At 40.1% G+C, this 24,990-nt stretch overlaps 6 protein-coding genes across 6 annotated transcripts; 4 read left to right on the forward strand and 2 right to left on the reverse strand.

Annotated features, from left to right (window-relative positions):
* The first annotated feature begins 775 nt into the window (after positions 1-775).
* LOC125560986 lies at positions 776-2,116 on the forward strand. The gene is made up of 3 exons (XM_048723711.1): positions 776-907; positions 1,307-1,546; positions 1,914-2,116. Exons 1-3 carry the CDS (start codon positions 896-898, stop codon positions 2,025-2,027), a joined length of 366 nt encoding a protein of 121 aa, XP_048579668.1. The 5' UTR covers positions 776-895; the 3' UTR covers positions 2,028-2,116.
* Positions 2,117-3,696: 1,580 nt separating this feature from the next.
* LOC125560925 (DNA-directed RNA polymerase I subunit RPA2-like) lies at positions 3,697-11,532 on the reverse strand. Its single transcript, XM_048723361.1, has 4 exons — positions 11,362-11,532; positions 10,824-10,871; positions 10,353-10,469; positions 3,697-4,183 (listed from the first exon to the last, which is right to left on the reverse strand). Exons 1-4 carry the CDS (start codon positions 11,530-11,532, stop codon positions 3,947-3,949), a joined length of 573 nt encoding a protein of 190 aa, XP_048579318.1. The 3' UTR covers positions 3,697-3,946.
* On the forward strand, positions 5,757-7,108 carry LOC125560990. The gene is made up of 3 exons (XM_048723717.1): positions 5,757-5,918; positions 6,310-6,549; positions 6,915-7,108. The coding sequence occupies exons 1-3, from the start codon at positions 5,907-5,909 to the stop codon at positions 7,026-7,028; spliced, it is 366 nt and encodes a 121-aa protein (XP_048579674.1). The 5' UTR covers positions 5,757-5,906; the 3' UTR covers positions 7,029-7,108.
* Positions 11,533-13,420: 1,888 nt separating the features above from the next.
* On the forward strand, positions 13,421-14,761 carry LOC125560987. The gene is made up of 3 exons (XM_048723713.1): positions 13,421-13,552; positions 13,952-14,191; positions 14,559-14,761. The coding sequence occupies exons 1-3, from the start codon at positions 13,541-13,543 to the stop codon at positions 14,670-14,672; spliced, it is 366 nt and encodes a 121-aa protein (XP_048579670.1). The 5' UTR covers positions 13,421-13,540; the 3' UTR covers positions 14,673-14,761.
* Positions 14,762-16,343: 1,582 nt separating this feature from the next.
* Positions 16,344-24,073, reverse strand: LOC125560985 (DNA-directed RNA polymerase I subunit RPA2-like). Its single transcript, XM_048723710.1, has 4 exons — positions 24,013-24,073; positions 23,475-23,522; positions 23,004-23,120; positions 16,344-16,830 (listed from the first exon to the last, which is right to left on the reverse strand). The coding sequence occupies exons 1-4, from the start codon at positions 24,064-24,066 to the stop codon at positions 16,594-16,596; spliced, it is 456 nt and encodes a 151-aa protein (XP_048579667.1). The 5' UTR covers positions 24,067-24,073; the 3' UTR covers positions 16,344-16,593.
* LOC125560989 lies at positions 18,404-19,755 on the forward strand. The gene is made up of 3 exons (XM_048723716.1): positions 18,404-18,565; positions 18,957-19,196; positions 19,562-19,755. The coding sequence occupies exons 1-3, from the start codon at positions 18,554-18,556 to the stop codon at positions 19,673-19,675; spliced, it is 366 nt and encodes a 121-aa protein (XP_048579673.1). The 5' UTR covers positions 18,404-18,553; the 3' UTR covers positions 19,676-19,755.
* Positions 24,074-24,990: the final 917 nt, after the last annotated feature.

Here is a 24,990-nt window from a genome sequence, read left to right on the forward strand (position 1 = left end):
ATTTAAAGGACTTAGTTATAATGAAGAGTAGACCATATAAATTGAGTCAACGGTTTTTTTAAGAAATTTGTTTAAGATAAAATGGGCTTTATCGAAAATAATTTTTTCGATTTTTTGGGCTTGGATTTTAGGGAGGGATTTCTAGATCACTTTGGTATACCATAAATCTATAAGTCAAATCCGATAATAAATGTCCCGTGGAATTACTGCAATTACATAAAAAAACCCCTCTATTTGTTCTTTCGGGGGTGGTCAGATTTTTATCAGAAAACTCACCCCCTCCATTCCCCCCCCTAAAAAAACCTGGGTACGGGCCTGCATGCTCTCGTGCAGTCGAAAGAACGTGGAGTGAAACAATCCCAAACGTATCCACAATATATAGCCGGGGAGATGCTAGAATTGCGAAACGTAGATGCACGCCTGCACTGGGGAAAGGAAACACACGTGCAATGGTGGAATTTGGCCTATTGTAGGAAACCCTATTGAGAATAATACATGCCCAGGATTATCACAAGTCAAGGATAAATTCCGACTCCTCCCCCTTCTCCTCTTACAGTAATGTATCAACTGATAGATTTGAAAGAAGGTACTGAGGCCTTGAACAATCATACCATAGTCCAAGCGTTTTGAGTTCTATTGGATGACACGAATGGAATTTCAATTTCCCATTATTGAACTATTGAGGCTTTTGCCCTACCTTGATTACACAGTATGTAAGGTCCGTGACCCCGCACTTCCCGTGTAGACAGGTATGGGATTTTGATCTCGTTTAACCGGTTTCGTCAGGCTATCTAGCCGGTTTCTCCAGGCTGGCTATATAAGTTGAAATTCGTAGAGTTCAGCTGATCATAGCTGGTGAGGGTTATAGGACTAACATCCCAGACTACTGCAAATCATGGCTAACAAGGTAGGGCTTTTTATGGAAGCTTACACATAATATGAGTTATTAGAGGGAATACCATTGAGAATCTTCTGTCACGCGGTAAATTGTAGTTATCATTTTTTCAAGAATATTCTTAAATGACGCGGTAAAACTTGCAGAGGAACCAAATTAATTTTTATTTGGATTTCTTGAATATGATTTAGCGGGTAGAGCTTATTAAATGAAAGAATGGATGGATTGCTTGGTCTATTCTACAGTACGGGAGTCTTTAGCGAAGTAGAACTCCATATTCGAGCTAGGATAACCCAAACAATTCCCCGTTAACTTTGGACTAGGACTATATGTCCTTCCCTTGTCCACATTATTGCACGTTTACTTTATCAACATTGGAAATGTTGCAAATCAATCTTTCGTTCCCCTTAGGGTGACGTTTCAATCGAGTACATCATCAAGAACTGCAAAGCCTTCAAGTCAGGAGGATGCCCTTACAACGACCCAAGGCTCAAAGGCCTCGCTGCCAAGTGTCCCGCATTCAAAGACTCCAAGGGTAACTTAGCCTGCCCTTTCAAGGCCCGAGCAGACAACACTTACGAGCTCCGGGCGCTCATGAGTGAGATGAAGGAGAAGTGCACAGGAAAAGAGGAGTACACCAAGTTCTTTAAGGTACCATGAATTGTCAAGTAATTTTATTATACAAGGTTCAGCATTTATATACACACTTTATAAGGCGTATTGAGGCGTGTCCGTAGCGGATCCATGTAAATCAAGGCTAACATGACATTGCTGCTAGAGTTCACTAGAATTCGCCTGCGTTGACAGCCGAACTTTACCCCCGGAAAATAAAAAAATATACCTGTCTAAATATTGATCTTGTAACATATCAATCAGGTGCAGCAATAATCCTGTGTAATATGTCACGTACGCGTGATCGTGAGCTCAGCGGTGTTCTTCCTATATCGACCTGCTAGGTGGAATTCCTCAATTCATTTAGAATATGAACTTTCAATATTCCTTATTTTTTGCCTCGCAGTTGCTGGAAACTATCAACAAGGAAACCGCCGCGAAGCTTGGTCACTGCCCATACCACCAACATGGCTGCCGCGTCAACAACATTCCTATCTTTGCTGACTCCATCACTAAATAAGTACAAGAAAAAATGGCGACAGAAACCCCCTTATTCGTTCAGAATGTATAATCGAATACTAATAAATAAAGAATAGTCACTTTCCTGTTTGCAAGTCTTTACACAGGAAACTTTTAACACGACTTGGGTCCTGCTGACTAAGTTCAAACGTAGTATTATCCATGAGCCGTATTCAATGCAAATGCTGCAAATGAATAGAGTCGATTGTTTCATCTATAGCATTTGCATTGAATACGGCTCATTTGACCTTAGTTTAAAAAGCAACTGAAAAGGGTATTATTTCTAACCAAACTTCCAAGCTTTTTTTTTATATAGGGCTTAGTTATAATGAAGCGTAGACCATATAAATTGAGTCAACGGTTTTTTTTAAAGAATTTTGTTTAAGCAAAAATAGGCTTTATCGAAAATATTTTTTTCGTTTTTTTGGGCTTGGATTTGAGGGGGAGCTTTTAAGGAGATTCACAACTACTATCTTCTGCTACAGGGATCGGATCTTAAAACTGTTTGGCCATGCCATGTAGCTAGGGATGAACTTTATGAAAATGTAACATTTGTTTACATTGCTGTTTCTATAGCAACGGAACGGTGAATCCGTTAAATTCACTATTCGCGAAGTGCTGTTCGCTACAGGGAAATTTAACAAATGAGCTATAGGATATTGTACATCAGACCTTGGTCGACGTTTTATCAAAATCTATAAGAGGAATTCTAAAAAAAATTGTGGAATTTTTATTTTTAGTCACTCTGTTATTTACCTACTTTGAAATTCGCACCTGAAAAAAATCCATAGCGGACAAATTGCTTTGTCTCATGTATTGTTGATTTCATTTCGTTGTACTTTTCGCATTCTTCCCGTGCTAATCTTCCACGGCTGGCTGCTTCTGAACTTCTGAATGGTCATTTATCACATCTTTTTCTTCTTTACGTGAATAGTTAAAAAAGTATAAGAAAGAAGTATAGTTAAAGCGAAGCTACAAAACAAGCGCAAAGTCGGCGCTTGAAATGCCCATTTTCAAAAAATCGCTTACTTACAACCCTTAAACGGATCTCAAAGTTAACCCGAATGTTTCTCAATATAATAATTTTATTCTACAAAAAGGACGAAAAAATTAATCGGCGAAATGTTATATGGCGGCCAAAAAAGTTCAATTTCTTCATTTTGAAAGTATCATTTAGCCCCCAGAATGGCCCCTGAAACTTACGATCAACAAAACCGATTGCTTTCATTTTTGGTATGTTATTAGAAATAAGGGGTAGCCAAATAACAATGGTAAAAAAATCCTTGCCCTCGTATGGATTTTTTTCAGGTGCGGATTTCAGAGTAGGTAAATAACAGAGTGACTGAAAATAAAAATACGCCAATTTCTCGGAATTCCTCTTATAGATTTTAATAAAACTTCCTCTAAATGTCGACCAAGGTCTGATGTACAATACCCTATAGCTTATTTGTTAGAAATTTCCCTGTAGCGAACAGCACTTCGCGAATAGTGAATTTAACGGGTTCGCCGTTCCGTTGCCATAGAAACAGCAATGTAAACACATGTTACATTGTCTAAGATAAGGCCTTCCAAGTTTTTTGAAGCACTCGATGTTGTATATGTATACAATCAGAAAGACAATATGTAGTAAAAAAAACGGGGGGGGCAAAAAAAGAAAGAAATACAAAACATTGTCTTATTTCTCTATTCCTGTATTTACAATACATTGGTTCCTATCAGTACCCTACGCTAGCCGGCTCGCATTCGCCGATATTCGCAAATGTTTTGTTTTCGAATAATTGGAACCCCTGTCGCGCGCGAGTGTTCGAATAACTTCGAATGAGAGCCGGCAAGCAGGCTATGTTATCGATATCACTGTCATCATCTTCTGCTCAATGCAAAAGACGCAGCCCTACAAATACGCGAACCATCCATGGACGCTTAGCTGTCGGCTCCGACCTTCTTTATCTCGAGCGAAGTCTTAATGTTCATGGCGGCTAGTTCGGCTACGAGGTATCGAAACACGTAAGGGAAAGCAAGGAGTTCAATGTGCTCGCTCGACTCACATGGCTTGCAGTACCAACGGCGCTCAGAGTGGGCGGCCGCCGCTGCCAGCTCGACTGGAGGCTTGTCTAGAAGTGGCGAAAGAAGGCTACCACATTGTGTGCACACGTGACCCTGCGAATGACACAATCAGCGTTAAGCCTCATTGTCACCAGTTTACTTCCGGTCGATTACGTAACAATCTCCGATGATTTTTAACGGAAAACGCGAAAAATATTTCAAAATATTGAAAGCAGTGTGTTTATTGAAAGTTTCTTTGAGGATGTGATTGATAATTTACAGCGTATGGCCTGTTTAATATCTCGGATTTTAATAGATTCTTTTGTCTTTTAACGGTTGAGGTTTTCCGTCGGACCTCCGGAAGTAAACTGGTGACAATGCGGCTTTAAAGATGAGGTTCCGCTATAAAAGGGAAAGCTCCTCCCACCCCCGGACTCGAATTTGCAATTATAATCATAACACTGCAACGATAGCAGTCACAAATTATAAGCCTTCTGTAAAATTGCTTATCTCTGAGCCTCAGTCGGCTGGAATAAAACTATTTTTGCACAGGTAACAAGACAGTTGTGTTAAGAGATTGTTGAATTAGTTATTTGCTGTCCACTCACGTTTTCGGTGCAAAATTTCAAATTTCGCGCTATCCATAATCTAGCGCACCTGCATAAATTATTATCGCTGATGAAAATGCTCGTATTTTAGAGCGCACACAGGTTGGTATAGCATTATTTTACGATAGATAGAAACATTTTTAGATGGACAACTTTAGGAATGATATTTATTTTGGTTTAGAATATATGTTTTGAATTTAGCGCTCAGAGCAGTTGTCCTGACATGTTCACTCATTGACGGCTGATTGATAACTGATTGTTCTTGAGCCCGGGGTTGAAAGGAGCTTTCCCTTTTATAGCGGAACCTCGTGTTTAAAGTACAGGTAGCAGAAAAATCAATAAATTCTCGAATCAGTTGCAATTGTTGTTTTTCCTCGTTGTCGCCGTCGATGCCAACATATACTTATAGCGATATGGTCGACGTTAATACATATACAAACCACCAACAAAATATTCTCAGCACATACCATAAATCTATAAGTCAAATCCGATAATAAATGTCCCGTGGAATTACGGCAATTACATAAAAAAACCCTCTATTTGTTCTTTCGGGGGTGGTCAGATTTTTATCAGAAAACTCACCCCCTCCATCCCCTCCCCCCCCCCAAAAAAAAAAAAACCTGGGTACAGGCCTGCATGCTCCCGTGCAGTCGAAAGAACGTGGAGTGAAACAATCCCAAACTTATCCACAATATATAGCCGGGGAGATGCTAGAATTGCGAAACGTAGATGCACGTCTGCACTGGGAAAAGGAAACACACGTGCAATGGTGGAATTTGGCCTATTGTAGGAAACCCTATTGAGAATAATACATGCCCAGGATTATCACAAGTCAAGGATAAATTCCGACTCCTCCCCCTTCTCCTCTTACAGTAATGTATCAACTGATAGACTTGAAAGAAGGTGCTGAGGCCTTGAACAATCATACCATAGTCCAAGCGTTTTGAGTTCTATTGGATGACACGAATGGAATTTCAATTTCCCATTATTGAATTATTGAGGCTTTTGTCCTACCTTGAATACACAGTATGTAAGGTCCGTGACCCCGCACTTCCCGTGGTTTCCTGGACAATGTAGCGACAGGTATGGGACTTTGATCTAGTTTAACCGGTTTCGTCAGGCTATCTAGCCGGTTTCGCCAGGCTGGCTATATAAGTTGAAATTCGTAGATTTCAGCTGATCATAGCTGGTGAGGGTTATAGGACTAACATCCCAGACTACTGCAAATCATGGCTAACAAGGTAGGGCTTTTTATGGAAGCTTACACATAATATGAGTTATTAGAGGGACTACCATTGAGAATCTTCTGTCACGCGGTAAATTGTAGTTATTAATTTTTTCAAGAATATTCTTCAATGACGCGGTAAAACTTGCAGAGGAACCAAATTAATTTTTATTTGGATTTCTTGAATATGATTTAGAGGGTAGAGCTTATTAAATGAAAGAATGGATGGATTGCTTGGTCTATTCTCCAGTACGGGAGTCTTCAGCAAAGTAGAACCTCCTTTTTCGAGCCAAACAATTCCCCGTTAACTTTGGACTAGGACTATATGTCCTTCCCTTGTCCACATTATTGCACGTTTACTTTATCAACATTGGAAATGTTGCAAATCAATCTTTCGTTCCCCTTAGGGTGACGTTTCAATCGAGTACATCATCAAGAACTGCAAAGCCTTCAAGTCAGGAGGATGCCCTTACAACGACCCAAGGCTCAAAGGCGTCGCTGCCAAGTGTCCCGCATTCAAAGACTCCAAGGGTAACTTAGCCTGCCCCTTCAAGGCCCGAGCAGACAACACTTACGAGCTCCGGGCGCTCATGAGCGAGATGAAGGAGAAGTGCACAGGAAAAGAGGAGTACACCAAGTTCTTTAAGGTACCATGAATTGTCAAGTAATTTTATTATACAAGGTTCAGCATTTATATACACACATTATAAGGCGTATTGAGGCGTGTCCGTAGCGGATCCATGTAAATCAAGGCTAACATGACATTGCTGCTAGAGTTCACTAGAATTAACCTGCGTTGACAGCCGAACTTTACCCCGGAAAATAAAAGATATACCTGTCTAAATATTGATCTTGTAACATATCAATCAGGTGCAGCAATAATCCTGTGTAATATGTTACGTACGCGTGATCGTGAGCTCAGCGGTGTTCTTCCTATATCGACCTGCTAGGTGGAAGTCCTCAATTCATTTAGAATATGAACTTTCAATATTCCTTATTTTTTGCCTCGCAGTTGCTGGAAACTATCAACAAGGAAACCGCCGCGAAGCTTGGTCACTGCCCATACCACCAACATGGCTGCCGCGTCAACAACATTCCTATCTTTGCTGACTCCATCACTAAATAAGTACAAGAAAAAATGGCGACAGAAACCCCCTTATTCGTTCAGAATGTATAATCGAATACTAATAAACAAAGAATAAAGTCGCTTTCCTGTTTGCATGTCTTCACACAGGAAACTTTTAACACGACTTGGGTCCTGCTGACCAAGTTCAAAAGTAGTATTATCCATGAGCCTTTTGACCATGAGCCATTTGACCTTAGTTTAAAAAGCAGCTGAAAAGGGTATTAATTCTAACCAAACTTCCAAGCTTTTTTTATATAGGACTTAGTTATAATGAAGCGTAGACCATATAAATTGAGTCAACGGTTTTTTTAAGAATTTTGTTAAAGTGTCGACCAAGGTCTGATGTACAATACCCTATAGCTTATTTGTTAAAAATTTCCCTGTAGCGAACAGCACTTCGCGAATAGTGAATTTAACGGGTTCGCCGTTCCGTTGCCATAGAAACAGAAATGTAAACACATGTTACATTGTCTAAGATAAGGCCTTCCAAGTTTTCTGAAGCACTCTATTTTGTATATGTATACAATCAGAAAGACAATATGTAGTAAAAAAAACGGGGGGGGGGGGCAAAAAAAGAAAGAAATACCAAACATTGTCTTATTTCTCTATTCCTGTATTTACAATACATTGGGTCCTATCAGTACCCTACGCTAGCCGGCTCGCATTCGCCGATATTCGGAAATGTTTTGTTTTCGAATAATTGGAACCCCTGTCGCGCGCGAGTGTTCGAATAACTTCGAATGAGAGCCGGCAAGCAGGCTATGTTATCGATATCACTGCCATCATCTTCTGCTCAATGCAAAAGACGCAGCCCTACAAATACGCGAACCATCCATGGACGCTTAGCTGTCGGCTCCGACCTTCTTTATCTCGAGCGAAGTCTTAATGTTCATGGCGGCTAGTTCGGCTACGAGGTATCGAAACACGTAAGGGAAAGCAAGGAGTCCAATGTACGTAGACCATATAAATTGAGTCAACGGTTTTTTTAAGAATTTTGTTAAAGCAAAAATAGGCTTTATCGAAAATATTTTTTTTCGATTTTTTGGGCTTGGATTTGAAGGGGAGCTTTTAAGGAGATTCACAACTCGTATCTTCTGCTACAGGGATCGGATCTTAAAACTGTTTGGCCATGCCATGTAGCTAGGGATGAACTTAATGAAAATGTAACATTTGTTTACATTGCTGTTTCTATAGCAACGGAACGGTGAATCCGTTAAATTCACTATTCGCGAAGTGCTGTTCGCTACAGGGAAATTTTTAACAAATGAGCTATAGGATATTGTACATCAGACCTTGGTCGACGTTTTATCAAAATCTATAAGAGGAATTCTAAAAAAAATTGTGGAATTTTTATTTTTAGTCACTCTGTTATTTACCTACTTTGAAATTCGCACCTGAAAAAAATCCATAGCGGACAAATTGCTTTGTCTCATGTATTGTTGATTTCATTTCGTTGTACTTTTCGCATTCTTCCCGTGCTAATCTTCCACGGCTGGCTGCTTCTGAACTTCTGAATGGTCATTTATCACATCTTTTTCTTCTTTACGTGAATAGTTAAAAAAGTATAAAAAAGAAGTATAGTTAAAGCGAAGCTACAAAACAAGCGCAAATGAATAAAGTCGATTGTTTCATCGACATTTGCAGCATTTGCATTGAATACGGCTCATTTGACCTTAGTTTAAAAAGCAGCTGAAAAGGGTATTAATTCTAACCAAACTTCCAAGCTTTTTTTATATAGGACTTAGTTATAATGAAGCGTAGACCATATAAATTGAGTCAACGGTTTTTTTAAGAATTTTGTTTAAGCAAAAATAGGCTTTATCGAAAATATTTGTTTTCGATTTTTTGGGCTTGGATTTGAAGGGGAGCTTTTAAGGAGATTCACAACTCGTATCTTCTGCTACAGGGATCGGATCTTAAAACTGTTTGGCCATGCCATGTAGCTAGGGATGAACTTAATGAAAATGTAACATTTGTTTACATTGCTGTTTCTATAGCAACGGAACGGTGAATCCGTTAAATTCACTATTCGCGAAGTGCTGTTCGCTACAGGGAAATTTTTAACAAATGAGCTATAGGATATTGTACATCAGACCTTGGTCGACGTTTTATCAAAATCTATAAGAGGAATTCTAAAAAATTGTGGAATTTTTATTTTTAGTCACTCTGTTATTTACCTACTTTGACATTCGCACCTGAAAAAAATCCATAGCGGACAAATTGCTTTGTCTCATGTATTGTTGATTTCATTTCGTTGTACTCTTCGCATTCTTCCCGTGCTAATCTTCCACGGCTGGCTGCTTCTGAACTTATGAATGGTCATTTATCACATCAGCGTTAAGCCGCATTGTTACCAGTTTACTTCCGGTCGATTACGTAACAATCTCCGATGATTTTTAACGGAAAACGCGAAAAATATTTCAAAATATTGAAAGCAGTGTGTTTATTGAAAGTTTCTTTGAGGATGTGATTGATAATTTAGAGCGTATGGCCTGTTTAATATCTCGGATTTTAATAAATTCTTTTGTCTTTTAACAGTTGAGGTTTTCCGCCGGACCTCCGGAAGTAAACTGGTGACAATGCGGCTTTAAACAAGAGGTTCCGCTATAAAAGGGAAAGCTCCTCCCACCCCTGGGCTCGAATTTGCAATTATAATCATAAACTGCAACGATAGCAGTCACAAATTATAAGCCTTCTGTAAAATTGCTTATCTCTGAGCCTCAGTCGGCTGGAATAAAACTATTTTTGCACAGGTAACAAGACAGTTGTGTTAAGAGATTGTTGAATTAGTTATTTGCTGTCCACTCAGGTTTTCGGTGCAAAATTTTAAATTTTGCGCTATCCATAATCTAGCGCACCTGCATAAATTATTCTCGCGCTGTGATGAAAATGCTCGTATTTTAGAGCGCACACAGGTTGGTATAACATTATTTTACGAAAGATAGAAACATTTTTAGATGGACAACTTTAGGAATGATATTTATTTTGGTTTAGAATATATGTTTTGAATTTAGCGCTCAGAGCAGTTGTCCTGACATGTTCACTCATTGACGGCTGATTGATAACTGATTGTTCTTGAGCCCGGGGTTGAAAGGAGCTTTCCCTTTTATAGCGGAACCTCGTGTTTAAAGTGCAGGTAGCAGAAAAATCAATAAATTCTCGAATCAGTTGCAATTGTTGTTTTTCCTCGTTGTCGCCGTCGATGCCAACATATACTTATAGCGATATGGTCGACGTTAATACAAATACAAACCACCAACAAAATATTCTCAGCACATTTCACGCCATCAAAAGCTTTTCACCAGCTCTTTCAGCCATTCTTACCATAGTTTTATTGGAGCAGTTGAAAAGGCGATCTTGGAGAAGAAAGGAAGTGCCGTGGGCGAGTAACGCATCTCTCTCCATCTCTCCGAAACGGATACCTCCCTGCCGCTTACGACCCTACAAAACATAACGTAAACCTTAAGGATATAGTATCACGACTCGTCAGGGGCTGTCGAAAACAGGGACTGGCAGACGCTCAGTTATCTGTCTCGATCCGTCATGCAATTCGTCTGTCCTTGCATAGGGGCCATTTATAAAACGTGACCTCAGATCTTTTATCCGGCATGCAAAACAAGGAAAGCGGATGATTTGAATCGGAATTAAGTAGCAATGGACGATGGACGGATTTAAAGGACGTCTCATTATATCTTCGTTATATCATATGACCGCCGACTGTCAATCGTGAGGTGAAGTTCCCCAGCATGGCCATCGAGCCTCACTTATTAGGTAAATACCAGTAAATAACCATACCTGGACAGGCTGGTGCGTCAGTGCGTCTATGGGCCCCGTTGTTCGGACCTGTTCAAAGGAACACGAGCTAAGAAACGAGTTACCTATAACATACGATCGGGTATGGACTTGAAGGTTCCAACTTCTAAGCTAAATCAATGTTTCAACGACCAGGAAGACTTTTTGCCTTCAAGCACAAAATCACCAGCCCTCCCAATGTGACTAAAGATGACGAGTCTGCAGCGTCAGAACGTTGTAATGATCACCGTAGCATCCGGCAGACGTCACCACGTGACCAAGCTCCAGTAAAACACCAGGTCAAGGCACGTGACATCTCGTCTCCGAGCCAATCAGATGACACGCATAACGAAACGTCATCACTCGCTGTTCCACCAAAATATATATATATATATATATTCGGTAGCATTTGAAAACTGACCGCTTCATTTGTCTAGCATGCAGGCAACCGTGTCTCATTGACTAAACACCCGATTACATTTCTGCCTGCCTATAGCGTTGGTGGAGAACCTGGGATGATCAAGCTACTATATTTGCTGACCTGGAATTTGTCTGCCACCATGTGCCGCAGTCTCTGGTAGTACACCACACCCATAAAGATATCAGATAACAGATGTTTCTGTTTAAAAAATCTCTGTATCTCAGTGGTACAGTAAACACCAGCGTATACGAACCTTGAGATTAAGAACCTACAGAGGCGGAAATTTTGCATTTTAAGCACCCTTTTCATAAAAGCTTATTCAAGCCTTGTGGGGAAGAACAGGTTGTTATGAAAGATCACTCATATGTTGTCAAAATTCTGGATATAATTAATATGAGCTATTAAATGCAAGAAAGGACCCGTCATTTTGTAGTCTCCTTCGCAGCCCCAAGCGGTAGGAGTCACACAGCGCTCCCCGCCCGTAGGGGCTGCTCAGATTCGAACCACATTCCTTTTCCGCTTTTAGCCAATCAAATTTTGGGTACCATATTTCGGGAACCGTTCGCGCCATGGCAAGCAAACCAATCACGATCCGTGTATTATCATTCAAAGAAAAAGCGTGAGAACCAACACGTGTTTGTTTAGTGCTAGTAATCCCTGTGAAATGCGGGAATGTTCGAAACACAAGACCAAACTGTTGCACTTGTTGACAAGATTCTGGTAAATTGGGGTAAAAAAAAACCCTTTATAGGGAGTCTTGTTTGGTCCAGCATCCTAAATCATTCTCGAAGTCATCATGGGAGAAAGAAGCGCAAGTAGTACATGGCGTTGCGACGGGAAAGTGCAACACTTTCGAAGCTTTGGGTGTTTTCCCATCGCCTGCAGCGCTAAGCAGACGCTTGATTCTCGTTTTTTTCTCATTTGAATGCACTTTTTATTACTTTTTGTACAGTCTGAAGATTATCTTTTGCTCTTTGAATTCCTCAGTTCATTTAGAATATGACCTTTCAATATTCCTTATTTATTTTTTGCCTCGCAGTTGCTGGAAAATACCAACAAGGAAACCGCCGCGAAGCTTGGTCACTGCCTATACCACCAACATGGCTGCCGCCTCAACAACATCCCTATCTTAGATGACTCCATCACTAAATAAGTACAAGAACAAATGGTGTCAGAGACCCCCTTATTTGTTCAGAATGTATAATCGAATACTAAAAAATAAAGAATAAAGTCACTTTCGTCTTTGCATGTCTTCACACAGGAAACTTTTAACACGGCTGCAAATGAATAGAGTCGATTGTTTCATCTACATTTGCAGCATTTGTATTGAATACGGCTCATTTGACCTTAGTCTAAAAAGCAACTGAAAAGGGTATTATTTCTAACCAAACTAACCAAGATTTTATTTAAAGGACTTAGTTATAATGAAGAGTAGACCATATAAATTGAGTCAACGGTTTTTTTAAGAAATTTGTTTAAGATAAAATGGGCTTTATCGAAAATAATTTTTTCGATTTTTTGGGCTTGGATTTTAGGGAGGGATTTCTAGATCACTTTGGTATACCATAAATCTATAAGTCAAATCCGATAATAAATGTCCCGTGGAATTACTGCAATTACATAAAAAAACCCCTCTATTTGTTCTTTCGGGGGTGGTCAGATTTTTATCAGAAAACTCACCCCCTCCATTCCCCCCCCTAAAAAAACCTGGGTACGGGCCTGCATGCTCTCGTGCAGTCGAAAGAACGTGGAGTGAAACAATCCCAAACGTATCCACAATATATAGCCGGGGAGATGCTAGAATTGCGAAACGTAGATGCACGCCTGCACTGGGGAAAGGAAACACACGTGCAATGGTGGAATTTGGCCTATTGTAGGAAACCCTATTGAGAATAATACATGCCCAGGATTATCACAAGTCAAGGATAAATTCCGACTCCTCCCCCTTCTCCTCTTACAGTAATGTATCAACTGATAGATTTGAAAGAAGGTACTGAGGCCTTGAACAATCATACCATAGTCCAAGCGTTTTGAGTTCTATTGGATGACACGAATGGAATTTCAATTTCCCATTATTGAACTATTGAGGATTTTGCCCTACCTTGATTACACAGTATGTAAGGTCCGTGACCCCGCACTTCCCGTGTAGACAGGTATGGGATTTTGATCTCGTTTAACCGGTTTCGTCAGGCTATCTAGCCGGTTTCTCCAGGCTGGCTATATAAGTTGAAATTCGTAGAGTTCAGCTGATCATAGCTGGTGAGGGTTATAGGACTAACATCCCAGACTACTGCAAATCATGGCTAACAAGGTAGGGCTTTTTATGGAAGCTTACACATAATATGAGTTATTAGAGGGAATACCATTGAGAATCTTCTGTCACGCGGTAAATTGTAGTTATCATTTTTTCAAGAATATTCTTAAATGACGCGGTAAAACTTGCAGAGGAACCAAATTAATTTTTATTTGGATTTCTTGAATATGATTTAGCGGGTAGAGCTTATTAAATGAAAGAATGGATGGATTGCTTGGTCTATTCTACAGTACGGGAGTCTTTAGCGAAGTAGAACTCCATATTCGAGCTAGGATAACCCAAACAATTCCCCGTTAACTTTGGACTAGGACTATATGTCCTTCCCTTGTCCACATTATTGCACGTTTACTTTATCAACATTGGAAATGTTGCAAATCAATCTTTCGTTCCCCTTAGGGTGACGTTTCAATCGAGTACATCATCAAGAACTGCAAAGCCTTCAAGTCAGGAGGATGCCCTTACAACGACCCAAGGCTCAAAGGCCTCGCTGCCAAGTGTCCCGCATTCAAAGACTCCAAGGGTAACTTAGCCTGCCCTTTCAAGGCCCGAGCAGACAACACTTACGAGCTCCGGGCGCTCATGAGTGAGATGAAGGAGAAGTGCACAGGAAAAGAGGAGTACACCAAGTTCTTTAAGGTACCATGAATTGTCAAGTAATTTTATTATACAAGGTTCAGCATTTATATACACACTTTATAAGGCGTATTGAGGCGTGTCCGTAGCGGATCCATGTAAATCAAGGCTAACATGACATTGCTGCTAGAGTTCACTAGAATTCGCCTGCGTTGACAGCCGAACTTTACCCCCGGAAAATAAAAAAATATACCTGTCTAAATATTGATCTTGTAACATATCAATCAGGTGCAGCAATAATCCTGTGTAATATGTCACGTACGCGTGATCGTGAGCTCAGCGGTGTTCTTCCTATATCGACCTGCTAGGTGGAATTCCTCAATTCATTTAGAATATGAACTTTCAATATTCCTTATTTTTTGCCTCGCAGTTGCTGGAAACTATCAACAAGGAAACCGCCGCGAAGCTTGGTCACTGCCCATACCACCAACATGGCTGCCGCGTCAACAACATTCCTATCTTTGCTGACTCCATCACTAAATAAGTACAAGAAAAAATGGCGACAGAAACCCCCTTATTCGTTCAGAATGTATAATCGAATACTAATAAATAAAGAATAGTCACTTTCCTGTTTGCAAGTCTTTACACAGGAAACTTTTAACACGACTTGGGTCCTGCTGACTAAGTTCAAACGTAGTATTATCCATGAGCCGTATTCAATGCAAATGCTGCAAATGAATAGAGTCGATTGTTTCATCTATAGCATTTGCATTGAATACGGCTCATTTGACCTTAGTTTAAAAAGCAACTGAAAAGGGTATTATTTCTAACCAAACTTCCAAGCTTTTTTTTTATATAGGGCTTAGTTATAATGAAGCGTAGACCATATAAATTGAGTCAACGGTTTTTTTTAAAGAATTTTGTTTAAGCAAAAATAGGCTTTATCGAAAATATTTTTTTCGTTTTTTTGGGCTTGGATTTGAGGGGGAGCTTTTAAGGAGATTCACAACTACTATCTTCTGCTACAGGGATCGGATCTTAAAACTGTTTGGCCATGCCATGTAGCTAGGGATGAACTTTATGAAAATGTAACATTTGTTTACATTGCTGTTTCTATAGCAACGGAACGGTGAATCCGTTAAATTCACTATTCGCGAAGTGCTGTTCGCTACAGGGAAATTTTTAACAAATGAGCTATAGGATATTGTACATCAGACCTTGGTCGACGTTTTATCAAAATCTATAAGAGGAATTCTAAAAAAAATTGTGGAATTTTTATTTTTAGTCACTCTGTTATTTACCTACTTTGAAATTCGCACCTGAAAAAAATCCATAGCGGACAAATTGCTTTGTCTCATGTATTGTTGATTTCATTTCGTTGTACTTTTCGCATTCTTCCCGTGCTAATCTTCCACGGCTGGCTGCTTCTGAACTTCTGAATGGTCATTTATCACATCTTTTTCTTCTTTACGTGAATAGTTAAAAAAGTATAAGAAAGAAGTATAGTTAAAGCGAAGCTACAAAACAAGCGCAAAGTCGGCGCTTGAAATGCCCATTTTCAAAAAATCGCTTACTTACAACCCTTAAACGGATCTCAAAGTTAACCCGAATGTTTCTCAATATAATAATTTTATTCTACAAAAAGGACGAAAAAATTAATCGGCGAAATGTTATATGGCGGCCAAAAAAGTTCAATTTCTTCATTTTGAAAGTATCATTTAGCCCCCAGAATGGCCCCTGAAACTTACGATCAACAAAACCGATTGCTTTCATTTTTGGTATGTTATTAGAAATAAGGGGTAGCCAAATAACAATGGTAAAAAAATCCTTGCCCTCGTATGGATTTTTTTCAGGTGCGGATTTCAGAGTAGGTAAATAACAGAGTGACTGAAAATAAAAATACGCCAATTTCTCGGAATTCCTCTTATAGATTTTAATAAAACTTCCTCTAAATGTCGACCAAGGTCTGATGTACAATACCCTATAGCTTATTTGTTAGAAATTTCCCTGTAGCGAACAGCACTTCGCGAATAGTGAATTTAACGGGTTCGCCGTTCCGTTGCCATAGAAACAGCAATGTAAACACATGTTACATTGTCTAAGATAAGGCCTTCCAAGTTTTTTGAAGCACTCGATGTTGTATATGTATACAATCAGAAAGACAATATGTAGTAAAAAAAACGGGGGGGGCAAAAAAAGAAAGAAATACAAAACATTGTCTTATTTCTCTATTCCTGTATTTACAATACATTGGTTCCTATCAGTACCCTACGCTAGCCGGCTCGCATTCGCCGATATTCGCAAATGTTTTGTTTTCGAATAATTGGAACCCCTGTCGCGCGCGAGTGTTCGAATAACTTCGAATGAGAGCCGGCAAGCAGGCTATGTTATCGATATCACTGTCATCATCTTCTGCTCAATGCAAAAGACGCAGCCCTACAAATACGCGAACCATCCATGGACGCTTAGCTGTCGGCTCCGACCTTCTTTATCTCGAGCGAAGTCTTAATGTTCATGGCGGCTAGTTCGGCTACGAGGTATCGAAACACGTAAGGGAAAGCAAGGAGTTCAATGTGCTCGCTCGACTCACATGGCTTGCAGTACCAACGGCGCTCAGAGTGGGCGGCCGCCGCTGCCAGCTCGACTGGAGGCTTGTCTAGAAGTGGCGAAAGAAGGCTACCACATTGTGTGCACACGTGACCCTGCGAATGACACAATCAGCGTTAAGCCTCATTGTCACCAGTTTACTTCCGGTCGATTACGTAACAATCTCCGATGATTTTTAACGGAAAACGCGAAAAATATTTCAAAATATTGAAAGCAGTGTGTTTATTGAAAGTTTCTTTGAGGATGTGATTGATAATTTACAGCGTATGGCCTGTTTAATATCTCGGATTTTAATAGATTCTTTTGTCTTTTAACGGTTGAGGTTTTCCGTCGGACCTCCGGAAGTAAACTGGTGACAATGCGGCTTTAAAGATGAGGTTCCGCTATAAAAGGGAAAGCTCCTCCCACCCCCGGACTCGAATTTGCAATTATAATCATAACACTGCAACGATAGCAGTCACAAATTATAAGCCTTCTGTAAAATTGCTTATCTCTGAGCCTCAGTCGGCTGGAATAAAACTATTTTTGCACAGGTAACAAGACAGTTGTGTTAAGAGATTGTTGAATTAGTTATTTGCTGTCCACTCACGTTTTCGGTGCAAAATTTCAAATTTCGCGCTATCCATAATCTAGCGCACCTGCATAAATTATTATCGCTGATGAAAATGCTCGTATTTTAGAGCGCACACAGGTTGGTATAGCATTATTTTACGATAGATAGAAACATTTTTAGATGGACAACTTTAGGAATGATATTTATTTTGGTTTAGAATATATGTTTTGAATTTAGCGCTCAGAGCAGTTGTCCTGACATGTTCACTCATTGACGGCTGATTGATAACTGATTGTTCTTGAGCCCGGGGTTGAAAGGAGCTTTCCCTTTTATAGCGGAACCTCGTGTTTAAAGTACAGGTAGCAGAAAAATCAATAAATTCTCGAATCAGTTGCAATTGTTGTTTTTCCTCGTTGTCGCCGTCGATGCCAACATATACTTATAGCGATATGGTCGACGTTAATACATATACAAACCACCAACAAAATATTCTCAGCACATACCATAAATCTATAAGTCAAATCCGATAATAAATGTCCCGTGGAATTACGGCAATTACATAAAAAAACCCTCTATTTGTTCTTTCGGGGGTGGTCAGATTTTTATCAGAAAACTCACCCCCTCCATCCCCTCCCCCCCCCAAAAAAAAAAAAAACCTGGGTACAGGCCTGCATGCTCCCGTGCAGTCGAAAGAACGTGGAGTGAAACAATCTCAAACTTATCCACAATATATAGCCGGGGAGATGCTAGAATTGCGAAACGTAGATGCACGTCTGCACTGGGAAAAGGAAACACACGTGCAATGGTGGAATTTGGCCTATTGTAGGAAACCCTATTGAGAATAATACATGCCCAGGATTATCACAAGTCAAGGATAAATTCCGACTCCTCCCCCTTCTCCTCTTACAGTAATGTATCAACTGATAGACTTGAAAGAAGGTGCTGAGGCCTTGAACAATCATACCATAGTCCAAGCGTTTTGAGTTCTATTGGATGACACGAATGGAATTTCAATTTCCCATTATTGAATTATTGAGGCTTTTGTCCTACCTTGAATACACAGTATGTAAGGTCCGTGACCCCGCACTTCCCGTGGTTTCCTGGACAATGTAGCGACAGGTATGGGACTTTGATCTAGTTTAACCGGTTTCGTCAGGCTATCTAGCCGGTTTCGCCAGGCTGGCTATATAAGTTGAAATTCGTAGATTTCAGCTGATCATAGCTGGTGAGGGTTATAGGACTAACATCCCAGACTACTGCAAATCATGGCTAACAAGGTAGGGCTTTTTATGGAAGCTTACACATAATATGAGTTATTAGAGGGACTACCATTGAGAATCTTCTGTCACGCGGTAAATTGTAGTTATTAATTTTTTCAAGAATATTCTTCAATGACGCGGTAAAACTTGCAGAGGAACCAAATTAATTTTTATTTGGATTTCTTGAATATGATTTAGAGGGTAGAGCTTATTAAATGAAAGAATGGATGGATTGCTTGGTCTATTCTCCAGTACGGGAGTCTTCAGCAAAGTAGAACCTCCTTTTTCGAGCCAAACAATTCCCCGTTAACTTTGGACTAGGACTATATGTCCTTCCCTTGTCCACATTATTGCACGTTTACTTTATCAACATTGGAAATGTTGCAAATCAATCTTTCGTTCCCCTTAGGGTGACGTTTCAATCGAGTACATCATCAAGAACTGCAAAGCCTTCAAGTCAGGAGGATGCCCTTACAACGACCCAAGGCTCAAAGGCGTCGCTGCCAAGTGTCCCGCATTCAAAGACTCCAAGGGTAACTTAGCCTGCCCCTTCAAGGCCCGAGCAGACAACACTTACGAGCTCCGGGCGCTCATGAGCGAGATGAAGGAGAAGTGCACAGGAAAAGAGGAGTACACCAAGTTCTTTAAGGTACCATGAATTGTCAAGTAATTTTATTATACAAGGTTCAGCATTTATATACACACATTATAAGGCGTATTGAGGCGTGTCCGTAGCGGATCCATGTAAATCAAGGCTAACATGACATTGCTGCTAGAGTTCACTAGAATTAACCTGCGTTGACAGCCGAACTTTACCCCGGAAAATAAAAGATATACCTGTCTAAATATTGATCTTGTAACATATCAATCAGGTGCAGCAATAATCCTGTGTAATATGTTACGTACGCGTGATCGTGAGCTCAGCGGTGTTCTTCCTATATCGACCTGCTAGGTGGAAGTCCTCAATTCATTTAGAATATGAACTTTCAATATTCCTTATTTTTTGCCTCGCAGTTGCTGGAAACTATCAACAAGGAAACCGCCGCGAAGCTTGGTCACTGCCCATACCACCAACATGGCTGCCGCGTCAACAACATTCCTATCTTTGCTGACTCCATCACTAAATAAGTACAAGAAAAAATGGCGACAGAAACCCCCTTATTCGTTCAGAATGTATAATCGAATACTAATAAACAAAGAATAAAGTCGCTTTCCTGTTTGCATGTCTTCACACAGGAAACTTTTAACACGACTTGGGTCCTGCTGACCAAGTTCAAAAGTAGTATTATCCATGAGCCTTTTGACCATGAGCCATTTGACCTTAGTTTAAAAAGCAGCTGAAAAGGGTATTAATTCTAACCAAACTTCCAAGCTTTTTTTATATAGGACTTAGTTATAATGAAGCGTAGACCATATAAATTGAGTCAACGGTTTTTTTAAGAATTTTGTTAAAGTGTCGACCAAGGTCTGATGTACAATACCCTATAGCTTATTTGTTAAAAATTTCCCTGTAGCGAACAGCACTTCGCGAATAGTGAATTTAACGGGTTCGCCGTTCCGTTGCCATAGAAACAGAAATGTAAACACATGTTACATTGTCTAAGATAAGGCCTTCCAAGTTTTCTGAAGCACTCTATTTTGTATATGTATACAATCAGAAAGACAATATGTAGTAAAAAAAACGGGGGGGGGGGGGGGGCAAAAAAAGAAAGAAATACCAAACATTGTCTTATTTCTCTATTCCTGTATTTACAATACATTGGGTCCTATCAGTACCCTACGCTAGCCGGCTCGCATTCGCCGATATTCGGAAATGTTTTGTTTTCGAATAATTGGAACCCCTGTCGCGCGCGAGTGTTCGAATAACTTCGAATGAGAGCCGGCAAGCAGGCTATGTTATCGATATCACTGCCATCATCTTCTGCTCAATGCAAAAGACGCAGCCCTACAAATACGCGAACCATCCATGGACGCTTAGCTGTCGGCTCCGACCTTCTTTATCTCGAGCGAAGTCTTAATGTTCATGGCGGCTAGTTCGGCTACGAGGTATCGAAACACGTAAGGGAAAGCAAGGAGTCCAATGTACGTAGACCATATAAATTGAGTCAACGGTTTTTTTAAGAATTTTGTTAAAGCAAAAATAGGCTTTATCGAAAATATTTTTTTTCGATTTTTTGGGCTTGGATTTGAAGGGGAGCTTTTAAGGAGATTCACAACTCGTATCTTCTGCTACAGGGATCGGATCTTAAAACTGTTTGGCCATGCCATGTAGCTAGGGATGAACTTAATGAAAATGTAACATTTGTTTACATTGCTGTTTCTATAGCAACGGAACGGTGAATCCGTTAAATTCACTATTCGCGAAGTGCTGTTCGCTACAGGGAAATTTTTAACAAATGAGCTATAGGATATTGTACATCAGACCTTGGTCGACGTTTTATCAAAATCTATAAGAGGAATTCTAAAAAAAATTGTGGAATTTTTATTTTTAGTCACTCTGTTATTTACCTACTTTGAAATTCGCACCTGAAAAAAATCCATAGCGGACAAATTGCTTTGTCTCATGTATTGTTGATTTCATTTCGTTGTACTTTTCGCATTCTTCCCGTGCTAATCTTCCACGGCTGGCTGCTTCTGAACTTCTGAATGGTCATTTATCACATCTTTTTCTTCTTTACGTGAATAGTTAAAAAAGTATAAAAAAGAAGTATAGTTAAAGCGAAGCTACAAAACAAGCGCAAATGAATAAAGTCGATTGTTTCATCGACATTTGCAGCATTTGCATTGAATACGGCTCATTTGACCTTAGTTTAAAAAGCAGCTGAAAAGGGTATTAATTCTAACCAAACTTCCAAGCTTTTTTTATATAGGACTTAGTTATAATGAAGCGTAGACCATATAAATTGAGTCAACGGTTTTTTTAAGAATTTTGTTTAAGCAAAAATAGGCTTTATCGAAAATATTTGTTTTCGATTTTTTGGGCTTGGATTTGAAGGGGAGCTTTTAAGGAGATTCACAACTCGTATCTTCTGCTACAGGGATCGGATCTTAAAACTGTTTGGCCATGCCATGTAGCTAGGGATGAACTTTATGAAAATGTAACATTTGTTTACATTGCTGTTTCTATAGCAACGGAACGGTGAATCCGTTAAATTCACTATTCGCGAAGTGCTGTTCGCTACAGGGAAATTTTTAACAAATGAGCTATAGGATATTGTACATCAGACCTTGGTCGACGTTTTATCAAAATCTATAAGAGGAATTCTAAAAAATTGTGGAATTTTTATTTTTAGTCACTCTGTTATTTACCTACTTTGACATTCGCACCTGAAAAAAATCCATAGCGGACAAATTGCTTTGTCTCATGTATTGTTGATTTCATTTCGTTGTACTCTTCGCATTCTTCCCGTGCTAATCTTCCACGGCTGGCTGCTTCTGAACTTATGAATGGTCATTTATCACATCAGCGTTAAGCCGCATTGTTACCAGTTTACTTCCGGTCGATTACGTAACAATCTCCGATGATTTTTAACGGAAAACGCGAAAAATATTTCAAAATATTGAAAGCAGTGTGTTTATTGAAAGTTTCTTTGAGGATGTGATTGATAATTTAGAGCGTATGGCCTGTTTAATATCTCGGATTTTAATAAATTCTTTTGTCTTTTAACAGTTGAGGTTTTCCGCCGGACCTCCGGAAGTAAACTGGTGACAATGCGGCTTTAAACAAGAGGTTCCGCTATAAAAGGGAAAGCTCCTCCCACCCCTGGGCTCGAATTTGCAATTATAATCATAAACTGCAACGATAGCAGTCACAAATTATAAGCCTTCTGTAAAATTGCTTATCTCTGAGCCTCAGTCGGCTGGAATAAAACTATTTTTGCACAGGTAACAAGACAGTTGTGTTAAGAGATTGTTGAATTAGTTATTTGCTGTCCACTCAGGTTTTCGGTGCAAAATTTTAAATTTTGCGCTATCCATAATCTAGCGCACCTGCATAAATTATTCTCGCGCTGTGATGAAAATGCTCGTATTTTAGAGCGCACACAGGTTGGTATAACATTATTTTACGAAAGATAGAAACATTTTTAGATGGACAACTTTAGGAATGATATTTATTTTGGTTTAGAATATATGTTTTGAATTTAGCGCTCAGAGCAGTTGTCCTGACATGTTCACTCATTGACGGCTGATTGATAACTGATTGTTCTTGAGCCCGGGGTTGAAAGGAGCTTTCCCTTTTATAGCGGAACCTCGTGTTTAAAGTGCAGGTAGCAGAAAAATCAATAAATTCTCGAATCAGTTGCAATTGTTGTTTTTCCTCGTTGTCGCCGTCGATGCCAACATATACTTATAGCGATATGGTCGACGTTAATACAAATACAAACCACCAACAAAATATTCTCAGCACATTTCACGCCATCAAAAGCTTTTCACCAGCTCTTTCAGCCATTCTTACCATAGTTTTATTGGAGCAGTTGAAAAGGCGATCTTGGAGAAGAAAGGAAGTGCCGTGGGCGAGTAACGCATCTCTCTCCATCTCTCCGAAACGGATACCTCCCTGCCGCTTACGACCCTACAAAACATAACGTAAACCTTAAGGATATAGTATCACGACTCGTCAGGGGCTGTCGAAAACAGGGACTGGCAGACGCTCAGTTATCTGTCTCGATCCGTCATGCAATTCGTCTGTCCTTGCATAGGGGCCATTTATAAAACGTGACCTCAGATCTTTTATCCGGCATGCAAAACAAGGAAAGCGGATGATTTGAATCGGAATTAAGTAGCAATGGACGATGGACGGATTTAAAGGACGTCTCATTATATCTTCGTTATATCATATGACCGCCGACTGTCAATCGTGAGGTGAAGTTCCCCAGCATGGCCATCGAGCCTCACTTATTAGGTAAATACCAGTAAATAACCATACCTGGACAGGCTGGTGCGTCAGTGCGTCTATGGGCCCCGTTGTTCGGACCTGTTCAAAGGAACACGAGCTAAGAAACGAGTTACCTATAACATACGATCGGGTATGGACTTGAAGGTTCCAACTTCTAAGCTAAATCAATGTTTCAACGACCAGGAAGACTTTTTGCCTTCAAGCACAAAATCACCAGCCCTCCCAATGTGACTAAAGATGACGAGTCTGCAGCGTCAGAACGTTGTAATGATCACCGTAGCATCCGGCAGACGTCACCACGTGACCAAGCTCCAGTAAAACACCAGGTCAAGGCACGTGACATCTCGTCTCCGAGCCAATCAGATGACACGCATAACGAAACGTCATCACTCGCTGTTCCACCAAAATATATATATATATATATATTCGGTAGCATTTGAAAACTGACCGCTTCATTTGTCTAGCATGCAGGCAACCGTGTCTCATTGACTAAACACCCGATTACATTTCTGCCTGCCTATAGCGTTGGTGGAGAACCTGGGATGATCAAGCTACTATATTTGCTGACCTGGAATTTGTCTGCCACCATGTGCCGCAGTCTCTGGTAGTACACCACACCCATAAAGATATCAGATAACAGATGTTTCTGTTTAAAAAATCTCTGTATCTCAGTGGTACAGTAAACACCAGCGTATACGAACCTTGAGATTAAGAACCTACAGAGGCGGAAATTTTGCATTTTAAGCACCCTTTTCATAAAAGCTTATTCAAGCCTTGTGGGGAAGAACAGGTTGTTATGAAAGATCACTCATATGTTGTCAAAATTCTGGATATAATTAATATGAGCTATTAAATGCAAGAAAGGACCCGTCATTTTGTAGTCTCCTTCGCAGCCCCAAGCGGTAGGAGTCACACAGCGCTCCCCGCCCGTAGGGGCTGCTCAGATTCGAACCACATTCCTTTTCCGCTTTTAGCCAATCAAATTTTGGGTACCATATTTCGGGAACCGTTCGCGCCATGGCAAGCAAACCAATCACGATCCGTGTATTATCATTCAAAGAAAAAGCGTGAGAACCAACACGTGTTTGTTTAGTGCTAGTAATCCCTGTGAAATGCGGGAATGTTCGAAACACAAGACCAAACTGTTGCACTTGTTGACAAGATTCTGGTAAATTGGGGTAAAAAAAACCCTTTATAGGGAGTCTTGTTTGGTCCAGCATCCTAAATCATTCTCGAAGTCATCATGGGAGAAAGAAGCGCAAGTAGTACATGGCGTTGCGACGGGAAAGTGCAACACTTTCGAAGCTTTGGGTGTTTTCCCATCGCCTGCAGCGCTAAGCAGACGCTTGATTCTCGTTTTTTTCTCATTTGAATGCACTTTTTATTACTTTTTGTACAGTCTGAAGATTATCTTTTGCTCTTTGAATTCCTCAGTTCATTTAGAATATGACCTTTCAATATTCCTTATTTATTTTTTGCCTCGCAGTTGCTGGAAAATACCAACAAGGAAACCGCCGCGAAGCTTGGTCACTGCCTATACCACCAA

The sequence above is a fragment of the Nematostella vectensis genome, chromosome 2 (genome assembly GCF_932526225.1).
Source record: "Nematostella vectensis chromosome 2, jaNemVect1.1, whole genome shotgun sequence".
Classification (NCBI taxonomy): Eukaryota; Metazoa; Cnidaria; class Anthozoa; order Actiniaria; family Edwardsiidae; genus Nematostella; species Nematostella vectensis.